The sequence below is a fragment of the Callorhinchus milii genome, unplaced genomic scaffold (assembly GCF_018977255.1).
Source record: "Callorhinchus milii isolate IMCB2004 unplaced genomic scaffold, IMCB_Cmil_1.0 Scaffold13, whole genome shotgun sequence".
NCBI lineage: Eukaryota > Metazoa > Chordata > Chondrichthyes > Chimaeriformes > Callorhinchidae > Callorhinchus > Callorhinchus milii.
The window spans coordinates 2,139,506-2,163,652 of NW_024704754.1; the positions used below are offsets into that span (position 1 = coordinate 2,139,506).

The 24,147-nt window shown below is 43.4% G+C and overlaps 1 protein-coding gene and 1 non-coding gene across 4 annotated transcripts; both read right to left on the minus strand.

Moving 5' to 3' along the window:
- Positions 1–824: 824 nt before the first annotated feature.
- trnaa-cgc lies at positions 825–897 on the minus strand. The gene has a single exon. It is a non-coding gene; the product is annotated as a tRNA-Ala (tRNA).
- A 7,987-nt stretch (positions 898–8,884) lies between these two features.
- LOC103183703 (PRELI domain-containing protein 2) lies at positions 8,885–21,785 on the minus strand. Of its 3 annotated transcripts, none has more exons than XM_042340150.1 (7): positions 21,766–21,785; positions 20,933–21,076; positions 17,264–17,321; positions 16,583–16,656; positions 15,680–15,840; positions 13,462–13,567; positions 8,885–10,130 (listed from the first exon to the last, which is right to left on the minus strand). In XM_042340150.1, the coding sequence occupies exons 2-7, from the start codon at positions 21,005–21,007 to the stop codon at positions 10,074–10,076; spliced, it is 531 nt and encodes a 176-aa protein (XP_042196084.1). In that variant the 5' UTR covers positions 21,008–21,076; positions 21,766–21,785; the 3' UTR covers positions 8,885–10,073. The 3 variants fall into 3 exon arrangements, with proteins under 3 accessions (XP_042196084.1, XP_042196085.1, XP_007899518.1); XM_042340151.1 differs by having other exon boundaries at positions 21,761–21,779; XM_007901327.2 differs by lacking the exons at positions 8,885–10,130; positions 21,766–21,785 and adding an exon at positions 12,707–13,026 and having other exon boundaries at positions 20,933–21,146.
- Positions 21,786–24,147: the final 2,362 nt, after the last annotated feature.

The following is a 24,147-nucleotide window of genomic DNA, read 5'->3' on the forward strand; positions in this document are numbered from 1 at the left end:
TAAAGATTTAAGTGGCATGTGCACTGACACTGAAATAAATCCTAACCTTTCCATAGATTTTTGTGGCAGAATTAAGTACAGAGGTGCCAGACCTGGTAAAAAAAAGAGACGTTATTTTTCAATAGCTTTTTTGTCACATGATAATGAGCCACATGACCCATCGTTCTGCTTGCTAAACGAGTCCAGTTCACCCGTCTCTCACCATCCTTCCTGGTAACCAGTGGTTGCTTACCCTCTCGGTAAAGAAATACTTTAGTATGATGTTGTGACGTTTCACAAGCTGCCCTGTCAAGGTTTCCCCCACCACACTGAAGGCAGCTGTCTGTCGAACAGCCGATGAGGAAACTCTGAGGCTTGGAGTGACAACCTGCAGGAAGGCAATAGCTGCAGTTTGTGAGGGTGCTTTCATATATCCAGGGCTTGGAATCCAACTTGATCGATTTGCAGAGAGGTAAACAACTGCTGCTCAAGCCACACACCTTGTTCCACACAGGTGGAACCATCGCTCATTGGGAAGGGGTGTTTGTCTGAGCTGTAGTCAGGGAGACAGCGGCAATGCTCTCATGCATCTAATCCTGCGTTGTCCACCAGAAAGCTCGCAGGGAGATAATATAGTAATAATAATAATCCTTGCATCTGATACAGCACCTCATCACATCTACTCAACGTCTCAAAGCCTTGGATTCAGTGACCAATTCATTTTTTCTTGAAAAGGAATTATTACTCTCGGAAAAGCGATCCACCAATCGACTACCAACTGGGTTCCGACTTACTGCTAGATAAACAGAGGCGTGTGTGTAGAGTAAGGAAACTTGCCCAACATTTCGCCCTGCCAGGAATCGAACCCAGGTCCTCTCGCTTGCGAGGCGAGCGCTCTAACCACTGAGCTACAGGACGCCCCAATGATGTGAAAGGCGCTGTACGAATACAATTTGTTGTTGTTTGTTGTTGTTGCTGCTGGAGGCAGTTCAGCACGAAATGCATTTAATCAGCCACAGGATCTCAACATTAAACGTGGAACTTAATATTAACGCTGGACATTAGTGTGAAGGCAAAACTGTTTAGGCATATACTCTGCTCTCTCTTCAGAAGCTGTGAAGCTATTAAAAATCCAGCTGATTTCAAAGTGGTTTCTTTTCTGACCGTTTTCTTGCAGTGATGTAATCGAGCCTCTTGCGGGCGAAGCCATCAGTTCTGCCTAGTGCTTTTTTTTTTTGCCGTTTCCTTCTGGGCTCCGTGATTCACGGATCGCTCGATAAATTTATTTGAAATATCTCTTCCTCGTGGTGATCAGTAAACCTGTATTTTTTTACATCAGAGATTTTTTGTTACTGCTTTTGTTCGGTGTCTCACTCGCGTCTCTTAAGAAAACGAATCAACGGAATACAGTTGATTGTCCAAAAAGCATGACGACTTGTGAATATAATACCTATACAATAATATAATCCTTGCATTTGATATAGAGCTTTATCACGTGTTTGAGACGTCTCAAAGCGCTTCGCAGGATATACTGTAAAGCGAATTGACTGACTTTGTGGGTGAATAATTGTGTGCAAATTAGGAAAGCAACTTAACTGACCTGAAATAAGTGTTAATAAAATGACAGCTACCAAGAGAGAAGCTGTTAATGTCAGGACCTCCCTGCAGCAAGTGTTCCTCCTCGTTGACAAATCAGGAGCCAAAATCATGGAGAGGCTGATTGAATAGACATATCCTTCCTCCCAGGTAAAAGCTGACAGTTCACCCTTGGCTGCTAAATTACGAATGGAATGACTGGAATGCCTGTGTCAGCTTATGTGTATGTACAATGTTGACTGTGTAACTTGTACGTTCACCCCCCCCACCCCCAAAGCTGAGTAACGTTTGCTTGAGAGGTTCAACGCTTTGAGACTCGTGCAGGCGGGGCGCTATGTAAATTGCTTCAAAACAAATTTGGTCGCTCAACCCACGGCTGTTTGTGGCGACGCTGCTGTGCGCAATCGGCTGCCGCGTTTCGCCCACAAAAGTACAGTCAATTCACTTTACAGTGTGTTCTGTGAAGCGCTTTGGGACGTCCTCCCGACGTGAAAAGCGCTATATCAAATGCAAGGATTATTATTACAGTCAATTCAATTTACAGTGTATCCTGTGAAACGCTTTGAGACAAATGCAAGGATTGTTATTATTATTATGTAAATGCAAGTTGTCGTTGCTGTTGATTGTTTGTGCAAAGTCAAGGGGGTGGTGGGGGGGGCACAAAGCTGGGGTCCCATCTGCTTCTTCAGGTGGAAGCTCAACAACAACTACAACTTGTATTTATATTGAACCCTTCATGTAGGGTAGAGTCTCAGAGCACTTAACAGTGGCAGAGCCTGATGGTGAGCTACTTATTACTGGGGAAGCAGAGACGTGTGTGTGGAGTAAGGAAACTTGCCTAAGGTTTTGCTCTGCTGGGAATCGAACCCAGGTCTCTCGCTAACTTGTAATTTTAAAAGAATGATTCTACCACATACAATTGCTAATTTATTCTTAATCGTATCCTTCTCCAGAGAATTAGAAAGACATAGGTCTTGGGGCTTGCCACTGGGTTAATTACGGATGCGTTTTAACTTTAGACTAACCGAGGTAAACAAAGCTACAGAATTTTATTCCTGTTCTCCAATTAGAAGCGGTTATTGAATCAAACACTGACTGATCATCTAAAACCTGAACTCCAGCAAAGAGCAATATAATGAGGCGCATGGGCCAGGAAAAGGCTGATTGAAAGGATCTTTGGCACTCTGCAAATTATTTTTAGCTCAACCGATTAACTGATGGTTCGAACACAAGGTAGTCCTTCAGAGGTTTGTTTCTTATGTATTGATGGCTAACTGATCTTTCCTGGCATTGTTTGCTATGATTGCAACAGGAAATTGAGCTACATGTATTTGTGTTGAGGAAGCTCTTGCAAGGTTCAAAAAAATTGACACTGACTTTATTGACCTAAAGCTATCCTCACCCCATGAAGGTGATGTTCTTTGACCATACGCGCAGTTGAAGAGGTAAGTCTGTGAGGTGGGGTTCGATGTAAAGATAAAGAGGGGAATAGGCTAGATATTAAATATCCTTTGCGTTTGAAATATGCATGAGCTTAACAGTTCCACCCACAAAATATACAGTCACTTCACTTTACAATATAACCTGTGAAGCGCTTTGAGACATCTCGAAGATGTGATAAGGCGCTGTATAAAAATGCAAGGATTATTAGTTGTAGTAGTAGTTTCAAGCCTGATCAGCTGACTGCCTGTGCTATTTTCATCTTAAAAACTGTTGTATTTTGTTATCTGATTCAGGAAGATATAAATGATTATACAGAATCTAGAAATGATTAAATGCACATTAATTATCCACCTTAATAATTCAAGCTGATGAACCCAAGAAAATAAACAGCAGCAGAATAACAATTCTCTCGGTTCTCTGTTAAATGACTAAGGATAGTTTATTTATAAAGTCAGAATTCTCTCTAAACACAAACCATGAAGAATTATGCATATTCTACGGGCAAACTATTTACAGAATCTAATGTATTATTGAAGCCACATCACACTGCTGCATGTAGAGTCCTGTAGCTCAGTGGTTAGAGCACTCGCCTCGCAAGCGAGAGACCTGGGTTCGATTCCTGGCAGGGTGAAACCTTGGGCAAGTTTCCTTACTCCACACACCTGATGGTAATAATCCCTCAAGAAAAAATAAACAATAATAAATTGGTCACTTCAATCCACGGCTGTTTGTGGGGACGCTGCTGTGCGCAATCGGCTGCCGCGTTTCGCCCACAAATATACGGTCAATTCACTTTACAGTATATTCGGTGAAGCGCTTTGAGACGTCTCGAAGACGTGATGAGGCGCCGTATCAAATGCGAGGATTATTATTGTTATTCATTATAATTGGTGGCGACCACCAATTGTATTGGGATCTGCTGACACACAGGTGGAGTGTGAGCCAACGTTAGCTGCTTTCCAACCCAGGGAAAGGCAAGCATATGATGTTGATCGCACATGGTTGAGAATTTTAGACAATAGCCACCTTTGACAAATGACATTTTCAAGCAGCCGTTAAGATACGAGTGTTTATGAAATTTGCGGTCACACCACTGCACAACCAGGAAGCTCTGCTGACAAAAACATTCAACTTCATTTTCACAGCAAACCCCCAAACGAAGTAGGACAGGCTGGCGATGACATAAAAGGTTCCACAAAGTTTCCCCTGCTGGCAACCCGTTTCCTGCTCACTATAACCGTGCGCGATTGGCTGCCCACAAAATAAACAGTCACTACACGTTACAGTATATTCTGTGAAACGCTTTGAAACGTCTCAAAGACGTGATAAGGCGCTTTATCAAATGCAAGGGTTCTTGTTATTATTGTTATTATAATGTTTGGGATCGTCAGCAGTTTCCTCCCCAAAAGCAGATTTGGGTTTCATATAAAAACTAATCTGGTGAGATTACACGTACTTTTGATGTAAAAATCATCACATATTAACGCGCTTACCTGTGCTTGATCAAAAGGTGAAGTGAATGCCATTCGTGCAGCTTGACGTTTTCAGGAAATTCGCAGGAATCTGGGAAAAGTGCCAGCGTCCACCTTCTGTAGAACCTAAAACAACATCTACATAATAATAATCCTTGCATTTGATATAGCGCTTTTCACGTCAGGAGGACGTCCCAAAGCGCTTCACAGAACACACTGTAAAGTGAATTGACTGTATATTTGTGGGCAAACGCGGCAGCCAATTGCGCACAGCAATGACCCACAAACAGTCGTAGATTGAAAATGACCAATTTATTATTGTTTTGGGTTTTGGAGGGATTATTATTAGGCTCTGTGTGGAGTAAGGAAACTTGCCCAAGGTTTCGCCCTCTGCCTGGAATTGAACTCAGGTCTCTCGCTTGCAAAGCGAGTGCTCTAACCACTGAGCATACTTACTTCACAACAAGGCACCAAGCCTATCTGTCAGCTTGCTGCAAAGAACCAGAGTTAAGTTACTCCAGAAGGCTTGTGTTCCCTACTCATCCCCTCTGGTGCACCATTGGTGGCTGTGCTTTCAGCCACTACACGCCGAAACTCGGGAACTCTCTGCCCCAATCCGTCCACCTTGCCCCCTCCTTATCCATCATCAAATCTCACTTTAAGACCTCTTCAACCAGTCTTGCAGTCACCTCCCCTTATCCCCCTGGCTCGCCATTGTTAAGTACCCCAAATGAAGGACGCTATATATAAATGCAAGTTGTCAGAAGGTTGTGGATTCAGATCCCCCCCCACACGGGACGTTCAACTCAAACGATTCAATGACACAGTAATAGAGAGCTGGAGGATGCACTGTATTGTGCAGTCTTCAGATGAGACATCAAATCAACCCCAGTGACCGTGTGTTGGTTACAAGAATTTTGGAATTAATCTTTCCATCCAAACAAAACACGCGTACATTGTTGTAATAGGCGGCTAAAATGCTTCTCACCATCTTTATTTTATTGTGTTTAAAGTTTAAAAAAAGTTTTACATGATTTTGAAAGCGATCAAAAGTTCTTCTTGATTAAAAAAAAAGGTTCTTGTTATCAATACAACAGAGCAAAACTAAGGCACCGGAATTTCTTTCTACAATAGTCATGAATTAATACAACGATTCATATAAAAGCAATATATTTACTCAGCATTCTAGACTCTACTCTAATGGTCTCATTTAAAACAAATTCCTGACATCTTAAAGATACATCAGACAGGCACTATATTTGTTGATGTATTAATTAGTCAACTGACGTTAAAACAAATCCCATTTAGTGACTCTCACTGCTTCATCTTATACAAGAGGAAGGAATTGCACTCCAATTAACTTCTGAATTTTCCAGTTGAGGTTCAATGAGTTTTGAAACAATCGTCTCATGTTGAATATCAGCCGATACCAAAGTTCCTCATAAAATTGGAAACGTAAGCAAAATAGTGCAACAGGCAGATCCAAATTGAAGCTAATCCGACTCCAAATTGATTCTTCATGTATAATTTACACAACTTCCTGAGAAATGCTCTTTAAAAGAGTACAGTACACACTTTAGATTCTAATATGAGGGAGCTGATCAGGCAGACTAACGGGAACTGGGTCCGTTGTTGAAAAGTAGTGTGTGAATAATTGAACGTCCAAATTGGCTACAACACTGCTTCAGCAGGACTTATACTATCAGTGATATACACAGTGCCAGCCCTCTCTCTCTCTCTCTCTCTGACTCCCACTTATTCTGTCCTTTTTCTCGCGCTCTCACATTCTACCTATCTCTCCCTCTTTCTCGGAGGCTCTCTCTAACCTATTATCCCTCTTGCTCCGTCTCTATGTCTCTCTCTTCAGACTCCAACCCAACAGGATAAAATAGCATAATAGAGATTTATTCGTGTGCTGCAACCAAAAAAAAAAAGTCCTGTTCCGATTTAGTTGTCCTGACTGGCTAAATCACCTGTGAAATTGCAGGCGACTTAGCTGGTCAGGTGGCTAAATTGAATCTGGCAACCCGTTTATTGTCTGTGCATCTCTCAGTCTTCGAGTGCAGTTCTGCAAAGTAGCCTCACGCAGAAAGAACAGACATGCAGATAATTGCTGTGCAAATAGCCGCCATTCTACAGCAGGTTCATATTGAATAGAATGGCCCCAAAGCTGGCGGTATTTATTTGTGTTCTTTCTGAATACAGCAGTGTCACTCGCAATTGTAAATTACTGTCAATCTTATTACTTCAATGGGTCACGGCTGGTTTTATCATTTCATCACAAAGGACGATTACTGGCAGAACATTCCATTTACTCCTTGACACGCGGGTAATAGAACAGTAATAACGACACCATAATTTATTACACTCATGAGCGTTATTAAGTTAGAACGTACGGCTCAGCTCTGGACCTTTCAATCATTCCGATCGGATTGTCCTTTTTTAAATTGATAGCTCCTCAAAGCTCCCGATGGGAGAGAGCAAACGGGAGAACGATGAAACGAAACTCCACCCGAATCTAAAGATTTCCCCTGTTTCTGTATTATTTTAAGACATTACAAAATTTGGCGAATTGTTGAATCCAGTCTTCATTTTGGGGTTGCTCTCCTGTCGTTCTTAAAAGAACTTTGAGGGCAACAAAAAAAATACACAATTGATCATTCCGATCAGATTAACCCATTTTAAAATTAAGATTGCATTTAGGAATTTGTCAGATTCCAAAATACTACATAAACAGAGCGAATCTCGTCCCAGTTGAAATCTTTCTCCATCTGTGTTTTATCGAGAACATTGCAATGACCAGGGCATTGTACACTTACAGGTGAGGTAAGGGCAAAATACAGGACTGGATTCTGAACGTACATCAAATCAGACAGACTGCCGATTAAAATAATGGTGTTCAACGTGTGGCAATTTGTAAAATCATGGAAATCTCTCTTCTCAATCGCTTGGCTTGTGTAAAAGTCTAGTCCCTCTGTCAGCCCTGCGTTCAAGTCGAGTAATACTACACAAGACAATCGACGGAACTGCATCATGGCACCAGTTTGGGCTATCGCTTGGAATATTCCAAAACGGTATTCGATTTGATTTTATAAGCTTAGAGTGAATAGTTTTTTTATAAATTGAAGAATCACAGGTAGGGCTCACCAATCCATTGATGTATACAGCACAGTTTGCAGTACAAAGTGATGCCGTGCTCTACTGCCTTCACTTTTCCTAATCCCTTCAGATTTCCAAAAATATCAGTTTGGTTTTAGTAAGATTTCAATAAAAACACCCTGATACCTACAGCGAGGGACTCGCATTGGGCTGAAGGTGATTTCAGTTTGGGTCAGACTGAACCTTCAATCCCTTTGGGGCAAGTATAAAAACATCAAATGCATCTCAGCTTCAAATTTTGTTTAAAAAATAATGATTCAAGAGGATCGCATTGCCCCTAGACCTGCTTTAAGATGTGTTCCCACATTATCGGAACTGCAGCAACTCACACAGATCACATTATTGCCGTCTATGGAAGCTGACAAAATATTATAGGAAAATACAGGTGAAATACAACAAGATTACATTTGTATAGCGCCTTTCACGTCGGGAGGATGTCCCAAGGCCCCGGACAATGTACAGCATTTCAAACCCGAGCTGGGGTTGGGGTTAAGGGAGGGGAAGGGGGGTGGCCGATGCATGGTCGAAGAGGAGGGTCTTGAGGCGGGACTTGAAGGAGGCTAAGGAGGGGCGAGGAGCAGGACAGAGCCGGCTGAGCGGAGGGAACGGGCAGGTTGGTAGGGGGTTAGGAGATCGCAGAGGTAGGGTGGGGCGAGGCCATGGTGGGCTTTGTATCCGAGGACCAGGATCTTGAACTGAATCCTCTAATCTGTGCAACAGCGGAAACACTAATGGCAGCCTTCCCTGCAGAGTTCAAACACTGAACCAATGGTAGAGTTCAGTGAATGGTTTATTGCCAAATGCAGCTTATTTATATTTCTGTTCTGTAAGTGATTTGATGGTTCCCCTGAGGGGTCCTACAGCTGTGAAAGGTTTTCCGTTGAGTCATATTTCTGGACCCTATAGGGTTTTCTTCATTTTGTCCACCAGCATTTATTTGATTTGCTTTGGCAGACTCTCGGTCAAAAAGACAAAGTGTGTTTTTTTTAAAAAAAAATATTGAAAACACAAGGGCAGCTTTTTTTTTAAACCGTTGACCGTTTAACCCTTTTGCTGCCTCACTCGAGATGCTGATTGTTTTCACAGACATAGCGCCATCAGTAAAACACTAGATATAATACTAATAATTATCCTTGCACTTGATAAAGCACCTTATTACGTCTTTGAGACATCTTGAAGTGCTTCACAGAATATGCATTTCGCCTACAAAATAGTTAATTCACTTTACAGTGTATTATTATACTGTAAAGTGACTGGACTGTATTTTTGTGGACAAAACATCAGTGATACAAACATCATTCACAGAATTCATATTAGATGGCTTCACACCATTGAATGAATGATCACAATATTAAATAAACACTGGATATATCCTGCGTGTGTTCAGCTAGAATAATGATTCTGTTTCTTATACTGAACAGCAATCCCTTTCGGAAAGATCTCTCAGCCTTAACTGTGACCTGAAAGTCCACTAAGACCATATTTACATTAAGACCAAATGTTTGATGAGGTAATTTGGTTATATATTGTGTGACAACAGTTTCCCCACCTAAAAGAATAGCGACAATGTCATACATTGGGTTTGTAATTCTATAGAACTGGATAGGAAAGGTTTTACTTCAACAAGTGCCCTGATGAACGGCACATTTAAATCGACAGACTGAGTCACAGCAAACGGTAATAAAATATCCAACGTCACTTTGGTAGAAATGAAAAGCTCACTTGGAAATGGTTTCGCTGCCAGTCTAACAAAATCAAACGTCATTGATTATAAATGCAGAGATCAATATCAATAGTTGGAATTTGATTGCAATCACCGAAGCAGTTTTGCAAACAAGAGTGGGTTTGGTCCAGATATATGAGCCACAAACTATCATAAATCCCTAAACCAAGGCAATGCTACACTGGTAAAGGTTAGGATGGAGATACATTTCTCAAAGGATAGGCAGAAATCAATGGAAAATCATCAGACACAAGTGGTGGAAAATGGTGGCGTAATTTGGTTAGAATAACCAACTGTTATCCTGAAAATAATTTTGATGCAACTTGCGAAAAGCAGTCAGTATTTGTTATCAGTATTTCTACGTGGGAGCTGTGTGGTGTGGGTTTATTTGCAGTACACAGTTGCTATCAATTCAATAACATGTGTGTAGTACACAGTGGAATTAACGATAAGCTGATAGCCTGAAGCACCCGGCTGACTTCAACCTAACCCAATTTCACAGTACAGTACACACACGTTTATTATCTACAACTTTGAAGAAACATGTACCTATTTAAAGTAAATTTAAGCATTTTCCACATCAGATTCGGTAAATCAGTTTAGCAGACAGTGAAATAGAATCGCCCAGAATTGCCTTAAATCAACCTCAAATCGTTCTCCTTTGACTTCAGTTCCTAACGGAAAGAACGGTTTTAATCATCTCAGGCGAAAGGACAACCGCACTTCTCCCTCAGAATCGTCTCCATTATGTTAACGCTCTGGAAGGCAAAGAAAATAATCAGATTTACGGTAACTTTTTCTTTTGTTAAATGCTGAATTCTGATTGCAATTACAATCGCTTTTCCGGTTGCCAGTCGATTGGCGGATCACTCTCTGTGGGTAATAATCCCTCCAAAAATGTATTAATAATAATAATGATATGGTCACTCAACCCACGACAGTTTGTGGGTCGGACGCTGCTGTGCGCAACTGGTTGCCGCATTTCGCCCACAAAATATACAATTAATTCACTTTACAGTGTATTCTGTGAAGAGCTTTGAGACGTCTCGAAGATTTGATGAGGCGCTGTATCAAATGCAAAGATTATTATTATTATTACTACAATAGTTCAGCCAAAAATTAGGATTCTCTCATTTTTCCTTATCAGTTTTTTCCTGAGTTGGACAATGCCCACTACAGATCTTCAGTCAGCAGAGTAGGTGTCTTAAATTGGTGGCCTATTCCATTCCACAACTGGTGGAACTGATCACACTGCATTTGGATCCTTTAGATTTTTCTCCCACGTCAGATTGAATGCCTTGTGCAATAGGACACTTTACATCCAGTCGATTGAATGAGACACAGAAAGCAATTGACCAAGAGACAGTCTGAGTGACAGGAAACCTCTAGGATTTTGTAAGAGTAATCTGGAATTGAGCATTAAACCACATTATGGGATGTCACAAGGTTTTCATTCAAGAGGGAATAGCAAAGTGATGTTTTACACCTGGGTGTGGATCTGTGCCTGAACTCAACAGGAATCATCTGTCATATATTAAAAACATTCCAAAATCATCAGACATTCCTAATCATTATTAATAAAATGGAAGAATGTAGATTTGAGAAAGCTTAACTTATCTTTGCAATATATCTGAGATTCCAAGCTTTGACTTCTGCAGTGTTATAATAAATAATAATAATCCTTGCATTTGATATCGCGCCTTATCACGTCTTCGAGATGTCTCAAAGCGCCTCACAGAATATACGGTAAAGTGAAGTTTGTGGGCGAAACGCGGCAACCAATTGCGCACAGCAGCGTCCCCACAAACAGCCGTGGATTGAGTGGCCAAATTATTATTGTTATTTATAACGGTGTTCCTGTAACATTATAATTTTTGGGCTTTTTTGGGGAAAAACGGTGTTGGCTTTGGGGTTTTTACACTTAAGTGTCTCGAATATTTTCTGCTCAGTGCAGAAAGTGTGTAACCTTGTCGGATGTGAGTCCCTCTGACCCAGTTTTTCAATGACTATGTACGTAAGGTCATGGTGTTAAATGACTGTGTCAAGAGGTTTTCTTGTTGCATGGAATGAAAAACGCTCTGAAAACGCTCTCTTAGTTCAACTTCCGAGCAACAGCAGCACACGAGGTTAGGTGAAATAAATACAAAAAAAGGTTGCACTCAATAAATATACTATTAAGAAGGCAATGAGGCTTCCACCCACTACCCCAGTGGCAGATTATGCAGCACCATAAAGTGATGCTAAAATTGTAGTTCTGGATTTATTTGAAATGCACCCATGTGAAATTTTTTTAATATTTACTACATTATTTGGAGCATTTTTTGCTTCCCTGAAGGATCTTAGTATGACCGTTGTATTCCCCTGAGACTGACAAATAGAGAATTACTGAGACTGAATGTACAGAGCGGTGAATGTCACTGATTAATAATCTCAGCGCACATACTCTGAATCAGTCAACAGGAACCGGCTTCACAATATGTAAAAATAATTTCACATCTTGTTCATGCGATCGTCTTTGTTAGGGGTGCATTTTCCACGGTATGCAATGAAATGGTTCCCACTGCAACACAGACCTTGTTATAACGCACTTTAATAAAGCAGATTCTCTGGTGTGTGGTCCCTGATATTTACTTATGGAAAAACCCCGAAATACGGCCAAAGGTCCATCTGGCTGACTGGCTTTACAAATAATATTAATTCTTGCATTTGTTATCGCCCCTTATCCTGTCTTCGAGACGTCTCAAAGCGCTTCACAAAATATACTGGAAATTGAATTGTCCGTATATTTTGTGGGCGAAACGATCTAGAGGATGTCGGTGTCTGAACTCTCTCCCTTTACTCTCCAGAATTTGGAAGGAAAAGCTTTATTGATTAAGGTTTCACCCCATAGCCTAACAGGCAAAGCCCTACTGGTGGTTGTACAACCTCCTGTTCATCTTACTGATAATGTCTCGATTTCCTTATCCGTCTTCAATTTCAAACAGTGGTAGCTGTATCGAGGCAAGATTTCAAACTCACAAACAAACAGTGAGCATCACATTGCTGTGTGTGTGTGTGTGTGTGTGTGAGCGTGTGTTACTCTGGATGTGTCACGGCACTGAAACCTCTCTACTATCAGCAAGTAAAAAAATAATTTGAAAAAGTCACGACTTACAAGACAAAAAAAAAAAGAAAGATTTCTGTACTTTGGCTTTAACTGCTCGATTAACCAGATCAAACGAAAACTCTCAAAAGAGATCTAAAGTGCCACGGTCTAGTCTTCAGCAGAATCAATGGCTGAATCAATACACAGCTTTTAGCTGAAAATCAGGAGCTTAAATCGCAGACTCAGGGGAGACAAACCGATGAGACTCCATCTACAAAACAACAATGGTCTTGAAAAGTCAACAAAAAGTCTGCTGCTGCCTCTTTCGATGCCGCTTCACATCACATTGGAAAATATAAACTCCACAGGACTTAAACTGCAATACCATTTGGAAAATAAATTGCTGTCGTTTAATAAGAAATAACGAGCGGGACAGGACAGGTGTGCAGACTGGACAATTTGACTTTATCGAATCACGCACAGTCACGAGCGCCTTTCCGTGCAGTTTCTAAGCTACATAAATGATCAGCTGAGCGTCGTCAAACTTTTGCCTTCTAGAAGGATTCAGGCTAGGGAAAAAAAACAACCAAACAAGTGTGGGTTTAAAACCTACCTGTGGATTCATCACTGGATTTGATTTAATAATAATCATAATCATAATCCTTGCATTTGATACAGCAGCTTATTATCACGTCTTCGAGATGTCCCAGAGCACTGCACAGGATACACTGTAAAGTGAACTGACTGCATTTTGCGGGAGATTTACGCGTATGAGGAGGTGGTCACTCGAGGCTATATCCGAGTCCGATTTTCGTCTTACAATCTTACAAGTTGAACGGTTCTGGGTCAATGTAAAGGGTATCCGGCACAGCAGTAATCAGACTCACTGAAAGTTTTCCGAAGAACATTCAGCCGCGAGCAATGCCCCCGGAGCTCAATTTAAAAGAAACTGAAAGATTTCAACCCAGGATAATCTTGGTGGTTGACCTCTTGCACGTACGTACCTGTTTAACTACTCGGTTTAAAAAAGTCTGAGCAAAGAGCTCCAACACACCGTTGAAGGGGCCCACTCCAGTCACAGACACCTTCCCGTGTTGAGCAAACTCCGTCCTGGAAAGAACGTGAATAATGTTAACCAGAGTTGGGTCATTCCAGATAAAGAAGGTCGATTACAATGATAATGTCTACATGAAACAAATTCGTAACAATAATAATCCTTGCATTTGATGTAGCGTCTTATCATGTCTTCGAGTGAATTGACTATTAGTTTGTGGGTGAAACGCAGCTGCCAATTGCACACAGCAGCGTCCCACAAACAGTCGTGGACTGAGAGACCAATTTATTATTTTTTTTAAAGGGGGAGTCAAATGGTTTCACTGCTATCACTTCTCTGTCCTTAAAGTAACCACCGAACTCCCAAAATAATAATAACAATACTAACAATAGTCCTTGCACTTGTTAAAGCGTTTTTCACACTGGGAGGACATCTCAAAGCATTTTACAGGACATACTGGATCTGATCAGGACACCAGGAGAAGCTCCCTTCTGCCCCGCAGGATCTTTTACCGTCCATCTGAACAGGCAGCTGGGACCTGGGTTTAAAGTCTCACCTCAAGGACGGCACCTCCATCAATGCAGCGCTCCCCAGAACTGCAATGGAGTGTCACCTTGGACTATATGAGGTCCCTTTGCCTACAAGTTGCACAGTGATTACTTTGAGACGACTTCCCGATGTGAAAGTTGATGTACCAAACCCAATTATTTTCTTAAAAATTGCAATTTTTCTTTCTGAAATGTTCAAAATACCACAAATCTCATGTTTTGCACGTTTGTAGATCCAGTATATCCAGTATTTAGAACTGCAAGTTGAGAGAGAATAGATCAAACACAAAGAGGCCAACCAGAAATTAATTTTAACAGTATGAGACACAACATACATCACAAACATGACCCGAGTCACTGTAAGACAGCATCTTTAATGAAAAGCACACAGTGTTTGAGTATGAAAACACTGCTGATTTTTTCTTAATTACAGTACATTACGAACAATTCAACAATCTTTTTTTCCCCCCAACCTCACCGTGATTTTCTATCTTAGACCTCAGTAATAAAGAATTATTTATGCCTCTTTTGCTGCCAAAACTGTATCTCATCTACAAAATTGAAAGCAAACTACTGTGCATCTTCCCCCCCCCCCCACCCCTGAACTTCTGCAAACTCCTCCGAACTAGTGATATTATCTGAATCCCTTCCCACCGCCCAAAGATTCTGACGCAAACAAACAAATTTTACAAAAGTACAGCGTCAGGAATTGTACTTAAAAGGCATCAGCATCAATGAACTGAGGGCTGGGTTTCATTTAAAAGAACTCAATGACAAAAACATTGGCTGTAAAACCACGGTCCTTGCGGTACTTTGGTTGACAGATTCTCGCTGTGACACAATGTAACTCGGAATATATTGCAAAGCCATTTTTATAATAAAATAATCTTCGAAATTTGAAATAGCACTTTATCATCTTGTTGAAATTGCTCAAAGTGCTACGTACGGGAGGAGATGATGGGAAAATAACTTCTTTCGCACTGTGATTATCAAGAGCTTCAGTTTTCAAGACTTTTGGGAAGGGGCCCAATTTAAGGGCAACATCTAGGAGCTTGTTCCAGAAGCTGAATGAATGGTCAGCGCACTATGAACTCAGAATAATCTTTGGGCGATGGACAACAATTTTATAAAATTCATGCCCCGTCTGAGTGGGCTGGTGGAGGGGGAGAAAGCAAAAACATTTTACTCAATAGATCAGAGATCAAACACGACTGGATAAACGCCACAAGCTAATGAAAGCACTCTGTAGTATGTCTGTCATTGTTTTCGCTCTTTCATTCAATCGTTTGCAAGTGCTATTATTAGTTTGTTTAATCTGAAGACAACGGGTCACAATCTCTCTTTGAGAAACATTGGTAACACTTGTGAGAGAGACACATAGAACCAACAGCAACGCATTGTAAACAGGGCGACTGTTTATCTTTGGGTCAATACGCTGTTCTCCAGAGCCAGACAAGCAATAAGATGACAGAGTTCCTGTAGGGGACAAAAGCAAAAGAGAGAGAGAGAATCCTTACAGGAAACTGCCACAATCAGTGAAGGAGAAACGACGAATAAAGAAAATAACATAACAGTAACCTATGGTAACTTCGAAGTCAGTGTCCTTACTTACTTGCTTACCAGTTAGGGTTCTCTACACTTGCTTTGAAGACAGACTCTTCCCTTAAGGTCGCATAGTGTGTCCACGAAACACAGCGGCTCTTCACGTTCATGATTCGCTGCCTCATGTCAAGCCACGACTCTTCCTCCAGATGAATGCAGTTCACCTTGAGATCCTGGAACTATCCATCCAGACAAAGTAAACGGTTTATCTTAATCTTAAGAAGACCTTTGGGTGATAAATGTAGACTAATCCTAAGCATTTTCCAGCTACTTCACAGATGCTTTTGTCTAAAACTGAAATATATATAGAGAGATATATACCAGTAACATTTTTTTTTTCCGTCACCTGTGTGCAACCTCATTCTGAAGAGGTGTTACTGGCCATGTTAGAGAAAGTCTAGGTCATATTAAAGGATTTTTTTTAATGCCCGTGTCAAAAAGATAAGATGGTTCAGGCGTTACCCAGGTCAAGTCCAGCGAAGTGGTACAGATTTGAAGCTCCAGATTTAAACCACTCACAAACCAGGCAGTGATACTAAACACCTGGTACACAACCAAATGGTGGAATCCAGGTCCTGCCCGACACCACCCAGTTACACATGGGGTTCAGCTCAAACCAGATCACGAGACAAACCTCTTCCCCGACCAGACAAAAGTCTGGAAGGCTGTAATTAATTTGATTCCCTTCCCCCTCCGCCCCCACTCCCCAATTGGAGGCTCTTTGTGAGGTTCAGTAGAGTTCATGCCAAGCACAGAACAAAGTGGTTGTAAAGAGTTCAAAGTTCTTTAAAAACGAAAGTGTTACAAAAGAGATTTCTTTCGAGCGAAGGCTCTCAATAAAATGTTGAGTTTGGCAGTTACAAAACGTGTGGGATCACAGGGGCTGCGAAGGCCCGTTACATTTGGGGAGCCAGCACCCACCCTTCTCAAAAACAGAGGAATGACATTGCTACAAGTGGCTAAACTTCTCCTGTAAACCACTCCTGTGGAGGCATCTGAAAGAAAAAAAAACAGAGGCAAAAAAAAAAGGTTACACAATCGGAATTGTGTGCAATTTGGCCGCCGCGTTTCGCCCACAAAATATACAGTCGATTCACTTTACAGTCTATTCTGTGAAGCGCTTTGAGACGTCTCGAAGGCGGGATAAGGCGCTGTATCAAATGCAAGGATTATTAATATTATTATCATATTCAATGCTTTCTAAACCTGGTTAAAAAAATATAGCCTGCACAGGGTCTATTCTGAGGCCTGTACTTCTGACACTTGATCTCGACCCAGCAAAGGGTAACTTTAACCAAAATGAATAATCTCGCTTTCTCCGCTGGGGAAATGTGCGTTAATCCAATTTTCCGTTTTTTCATCCAAAAAAAAAAAGCAATAAAGAATGTAACATACGGTGCTTGACAAAACCCTCCTGCCTGTAGATTGTTGCTTCAAAAGCAATGAATGGGTTAGCGTTTTAAACAAAAAAGTCATGCTTTCTGACAACATTGCTTTCTAAGCGTTTCTGCATTGTTGATTTTAAAGGCAATTACAGCAATAAAACACAGGGAAACAGCTGCTTTTTTAAAAATACAAAATTGTAATTTCTCCTCCACCTACCTGTTTTCTCTTCAATTATCTTAACGTCCGTGATGTGCTTCTCAAGCGGAGTTGGGTACTAAATAAATCAAGAACGATTGCTTGAGGTCAGAAGCTTGACTTTAAAAGCGAGATTGTAAAGAACATTTATGTAGCGCTTCAAACAGCAGCAGCTGAAGGCACATTCACTAAAATGTATTTCAATGCAGAATGAGTTCTTTGACCCTATTTTTCTACAGTTCAGTAACGCGGTATCTATAAGAATAATAATCCTTGCATTTGATACGGTGCCTTATCACGTCTTCGAAACGTCTCAAAGCGCTTCACAGGACACAGTGTAAAGTGAATTGACCGTATGTTTTGCGGGCCAAACGCGGCAGCCAATTGCGCACAGCAGCGTCCCCACAAACAGTCGTGGGTTTGAGTGACGTATTTATTATTTTTTTTTGAAGGAATTATTACCCCTGGAAAAGCCATCCGCCAATCGACTTACAAGCGGGTTCCTACTTATTGCTGGGTAAACAGAGGTGTGTGGAGTAAGGAAACTTTCGTTTCGTTTCCAACGTTTCGCCCTGCCCGGGAATTGAACCCAGGTCTCTCGCTTGCGAGGCGAGTGCTCTAACCACTGAGCCACAGGACTCCTACGGAGCTCCTGGCACCAATCCATTCTTAAAAGATGGACTCAGAAACTGCTTCCCTATTGGGTTCAAATTCCCAGAGGCACTTTTGATCTTTTCGAGAGACTCAACTTCAAGAAAGGAGCAGTTTGTTTTCCTCGAAAATTCACGAAATTCAGCAAATCTCTGTGAAGCAAGTCCTGACCTATGACACAGACATTATTTGGCAAAGACAACTCATTGCGCTCAACTGCACACGTCTGTGTTCCCATGCGAGAGAGACGTCTAGGAAAGTGCTGCTCTATGCTTCGTATTGTTTGATATTGAGAATTAATATTTCATCGCGTATTCTAAGGCAATAGTAACATGGCTTCACTCAGAGAAGCAAAATTTCCAAGTTTACTCTTTTAATAATATAATAATAATAATCCTTGCATTTGATATAGCGCTTTTCACGTCGGGAGGACGTCCCAAAGCGCTTCACAGAACACACTGTAAAGTGAATTGACTGTATATTTGTGGGCGAACGCGGCAGCCAATTGCGCACAGCAATGTCCCACAAACAGTCGTAGATTGAAAATGACCAATTTATTATTGTTTTTTTTTTGTTTTGGAGGGATTATTATTAGGCTCTGTGTGGAGTAAGGAAACTTGCCCAAGGTTTCGCCCTCTGCCTGGAATTGAACTCAGGTCTCTCGCTTGCAAAGCGAGTGCTCTAACCACTGAGCTACAGGACTTTTGGTGAGTATAAGCCCTTAGAAGTACTTTCTCTACACACAATTAGCCATCATGTTATCACGTTATTAAAATTGGCCATTTCATACGTTGGTAGATGGTATTGTCACACCAGGACTCCGTACCCCCGTCACACCAGTTCTGGCCGAGCTCCACTTGCTCCCTATCACCAAACGGATCGATTTCAAGACCCTTCATGCCTTACCTCTCCAACCTGCTTACCCACCCCCACCCACTGCCCGCTGCCTCCGCTCGGCTGGCGCCGGCCTTCTGCCTGTCCCTCGTGCCCTCCGTTCCTCCGTCGGTGTCCGCGCTTTCAACCACTACGCCCCGAAACTCTGGAACACTCTCCCCCTATCCTTCGGCCTCGCCCCTTCCTTCCCCATCTCCAGGTCGCGTCTGAAGACCTTCCTCTTTGACAGTGTCTACGGTCACATCCCCCCTCCCACTCCCCCCCGGCTCGGCCTCGTGCTCCGCCACTCTCAAGCGGCTCTGGGACTCTCCCCTGTGAGAGGTTCCCACACAATGGCAGCATATTCTTCCGAAATGTTGGGATTTCGGGTGGATTGCCCCAAACTTGAAACTATTCCCCCAAAGTGCTGATTTACATAAGAGCTATTTATCCAGAACAACTGGATCTTCATTAGCCTCACAAACATCTCCCCAGAGTGAAGCAAACACACGTGTGCTGGCCGGGATTGGAAGGAGATCAATGTCGAGTCTGAACCCATGTCGGATACTTTGGCGAGGAAGATCCATGGAGAATTTTCGCCCCCGAAGATACAGTCAATTCACTTTACAGTATAATCCTGTGACGCGCTTTGAGACGTCTCGGTGGACGTGATCAGGCGCTGTGTATCGAACCCCAGGACTGTTATTAATTAAAACCGAACCGTTTTCAGGGACTTGAAAAATTCGCCTTTCAATTTCAACATGGAACCAAATTGATGTTTTTTTTTAATTTAAAAAAAGAGTAGCACAAAGTCAACCATCGCCACATTTTCAACTAAAGCCACAGTGGCCTCTTGTGGAAATAATTAGAAATTGGACATTTTTATCCTGACCTCTCACCCCTCACTGACTCAGCACAATTTCACACGGTGATGTGTACAATGATGGAATGAGGGCTGAACGCATCCTGGAACCTTCTCAACCCTATCGCGGCTATCCTTTAGCTCATTATTTTAATGCGCTGAAGGCAGATGGGTGTATAATTGTACCTTTGCTTCTGTAGTAGTCATACAAATGCCTTCAAAAAATAAAAATCAGGTCACTCAATCCACGGCTGTTTGCGGGGACGCTGCTGTGCGCAATTGGCTGCCGCCTTTCGCTTGCAAAATACAGTCACTACACTTTACAGTGTATCATGTAAAGCGCTATATCAAATGCAAAGATTACTGATATTATTATACAGCTTTAATTCTGAGTACTGAATGGTAATGCTGGCGCAATGAATGCAAGTCCCATAACAATGAATGTTAAGATACTATAAAAAAAAGACACTATTGAATTTACACATCACTACAGTACAATAAGTTTGAGAACAATTCTTCTATAGTCTCAGCTCGGACTTAAACTCCGCCAGTGTTAAGGGTCTGAAGCGTTATCATGTATGAAGGGCGCTACATAAATGGAAGTTGTTGTTGATTTCAAACATCGGAAATGTTGATGTTTTCCCAATACAAGTCACCCGATTGACATTAATCATAGACTGCGTAATGGCTTGCTGTACCTGCAAACATTTGGCATTCAGCCGTATAATCAACAGAAAACTCCTCAGCTTTTTGATGGACCACCCCCGGAAAAGCTATCCGCCATTTGACAAACCAGGGGCAAAACCAGTCGCAGAGAGCCAGGATTCTTCTGACTCAGCTCCTGCGAGTCAAAGCCGTAATGGCGAGGGTGGTCCTTGCTGGACAGGTGATGGGAAGCTTTCCAGACAGTGCCACGGACAGTGAGCTGCGAGGCTTTAGCTGGTTAGACTCCAGCAATATCCCAGAACATAATAATAACATATAATAATGTATAATAATAAGAAGAATAATGGGCTTCTCAAGCCTTGGCTGTTTCCAACCAGCAACCAAATTCCCTCTGGGATTAAGCAGATGTTTCTCTCTGGGGAGAGGGTTTGGAGTTGCATTCCAGACACAGGGAAATGTCCATGTGTGGATGGCTTAAAACATGTGGGGATGGATCTGAGAGATGGATTCCCCTCCACATGTGTCAGACATGTGTCTGAGCAAAAAAAAAGGATAAGACCCAGAGTTGGGTAGAATGTAGAAGTAAGTTCTGGGGCAAATATTTGGGACTGTGTTCGCTTTGGGACAGAAATCAATACCTTATTTAAATGTGTGTCGACCACATTCTCGAATGGGTATCGATACATCCTCCGGATTTGCACAGCGATCACCATATCCCACAGCTCAGCAGTTGTTGGAGGCAGTTCGCAGTCGCCAGGAAACAGCTTCAGCTTCAGTCCCCACTGCAGTTGGAGTTGGGGGGAAAGTTGTTAAAATAAATTGCAGAGAGAGAGAGAGAGAGAGAGAAAAAAAGGTGTGAGAGTGAGTGAGAGTGTGAATGAGAGCGAGTGAGACTGTATGAGTGTGTGAGTGTGTGTGTGTGAGTGAGTGTGTGAGTGTGAAAGAGAGTGAGAGTGTGTGTGTGTGAGTGAGTGTGTGAGTGTGAATGAGAGCGAGTGAGACTGTATGAGTGTGTGGTGAGTGTGAGTGAGTGTGTGTGAGTGTGAGTGAGTGTGTGTGAGAGTGAGTGTGAGTGTGTGAGTGAGTGTGTGAGAGAGTGAGTGTGAGAGTGAGTGAGTGTGTGAGTGAGTGAGTGTGAGAGTGAGTGTGTGTGAGAGTGAGTGAGTGTGTGAGAGAGAGTGGTGTGAGAGTGTGTGTGTGAGAGAGAGACAGTGAGGGAAGTACTGAGGTGTGGAGGTGTTTGAGCCCCGGTGGGTGGGGTGTGGTGGGGGTGGGAGGGGGTGTGAGAGACTTAACACAGCCCTGAGGCTGTGATAGTGTAAAGGGGGTTCCCCCCCTCACACCCCACCCCCTCTGCCCCCTCCTCCCCCCCGGGAGTCGGTGAGTGTGTGTGGAGCTGAGCCCTGACCCCCCCCCCACCCCCCCGGGGGGGGACCCCCGGCTCTGTGCCGAGGGGGTGCTGTTACCTGACCTGGGAGCCCCGACCCTCCCCCGGGTGGGGGGGGGGGGTGTCAGGCCATCCAGTGGCCACGACTGCGGCTGCGCGGCGGCTGCGATGTATCCGCCGCCACGTGACGCTCCGGACAATGCCGGAACTGCAACAATGTATCGCGCGTTCGTTCGCTCGTTCGCTCGCGCGCGCGTTGGAGACAATGCGACAGTGCAACAATGTATGTATCGCTTTGCTCCGCGCGCGACACTGTGTCAGCGCGACACCGCCACAATGTGACACCCGTCACAGCTGCGGTACTGTCCCCCATCGATGTCATGTCGTTGTCGTTGTCGTCGTCGTCATCGTCGTCGTCGACGTTGTCGTCGTTGTCGCGGTGTTACGCTGCGCCGGTCGGTACCCGACTTCTGCGGCATTAGGGGGGGCCCCGCTGGCACCAACCGGGGACCCCCCCCCCCACCCCCCGTCACTCGATCGGTGTGCCACCCACCCGCCCACCCACCCACCCGCGTAGGGTAAGACTCTCCGGCGGGGACGTGGCCCGCGGGCACCGATGCCAACGCGTGTAGCCGAGTCGCGGCTATCACGGGAGTGAGGTCCAGGGTGGTTTGGTTTTGGGGGCGGCTGACGCCGACACGAGGTGACGGCGCGCTCGCCCACTTGCCGGGACATAAAATGCACACGGCCGTCTGTCTGTCTGTCTGTCTGTCTGTCTGTCTGTCTGCCGAGAGAGGGAGAGGGAGAGAGGGAGAGGGAGAGAGGGAGAGGGAGAGAGGGAGAAAGATGTCGATGGGTTTTGGAAATGTTTAATACGCCCGACGATCACTAGAGAGAAACTGGAGATTTCGGAGCGCAGCGGGAAGGAATGATTTACCGGAGTGCTATCAATTAAATTAATGAAATCAAATTAAATTAAAGTGGTGCCCAACTGTCCAGCGCTTCGGGACGTCCGCCCGACGTGAAAGGCGCTCTATAGATGCAATCTTGTTGTTGTTGTTGTTGTTGTGTTGTCGCACATCGCCAGGCAGGTTAGTTAAATCCTCCCTTCTGACTGAATGACACACGTTTCACACGCTGAAGGTGTTCGTTTCAGATTTGTAATTCGCTCCTAAACGGCCGGTAATTTCAGGCTGAGCTTATAAGATAAGTTGGCGGAAATAAAACGAAGGGTTATTTCTGTGAATTTTTTTCTTACGTTCAAATATTTTAAACGTATCTTTGTAACAAGGCTCGACTCCTTACGCAGTCTTGGCCTCGTATAGGTTTGGCTTCTGTTTCTTCGTACAAGATATTTGCTGAGTTTTTTGGTGCTTTCTCAAGATAATGATAGCCCAGGGGAATGGAACGCTTCTCCGATGTGGCAAACCAGTGTCAGATTCAATCGTCTCACGACAGGAATAGCACTGGTAAGTTGTAGAATGCAAACCTCAATCAAACATTCTCAGCTCAGATACGGCAATGATTAGACGAGCCGGAGCTGTTCAGTCTTGAAAAGAGATGTGCTGGAGGAGACCTCAGTGCAGTGGTGGCCCAACCATGGCCCGAGTGGCCTCCCTGGGACTGTCAAGTGGTCCCGACGGATGTTTGCACTAGTCTAGGTGAGTCTGGTCTTAAATCAATGGCAAGTCTATTTGCGCTCTCGCCATTCGCCGTGAAGGGCGCCATGTAAACGCAAGTTGTTGTTGTTGTAGAGTGGGTGCAAGGGCTGCAGTGTGAGCCTCTTTGTGAATAATAAAGCTCAGTCTGAATGCTCAGCTTTTCCGCCGTCCTTCTGCCCACGGCTCAGACACAGATTCCTACCCATTGAGCCACGGTTCCATTAGCAGCTGCTTATCCCTGTGCCAAACCGACCGGGGTGGACACCAAGCCCTGGAGGCGTATGACCACATACTCCAGGTAACGCCTTCCTGCAGCAGTCATCCCAAACCCAGAGTTTACTCAACTAATTGAAGGACATCTGCCTTCGTGCGGTGGGAGAACCATGACAGGACAGCTGAATCCATGCCAGCACGCTGGAGATCCAATCCAACATATTCACATGTTAATCAGAAGTGTAAACTTGATGAAGTCACACGTTAAAGCTGTGTACCAGGAGGGGGCGCATGTGGTCTTTGACCTTGTGAATGTTGCTGGATTTCCCTCCTTGGTATCTGTGCGTAAAGTCAGCTCCAGCTGTTTAAGCCGCTGCACAAAACTCCTTTGGGCAGCTCTGTTAGAACTGTACCCGCAATGAGGCAACTCTGTGCCTCGGGACATCCTCCCGACTTGAAAGCAGCTTTACCAATGCAATGTTGCATTGTGTTAATGTTATGGTCAACTGGGTGACGGACGGACATGTGTGGGAACCCACCACGACACTTAAGAATATCCAAACCAGACAGAGTTTCACAGATGTATGGCAAC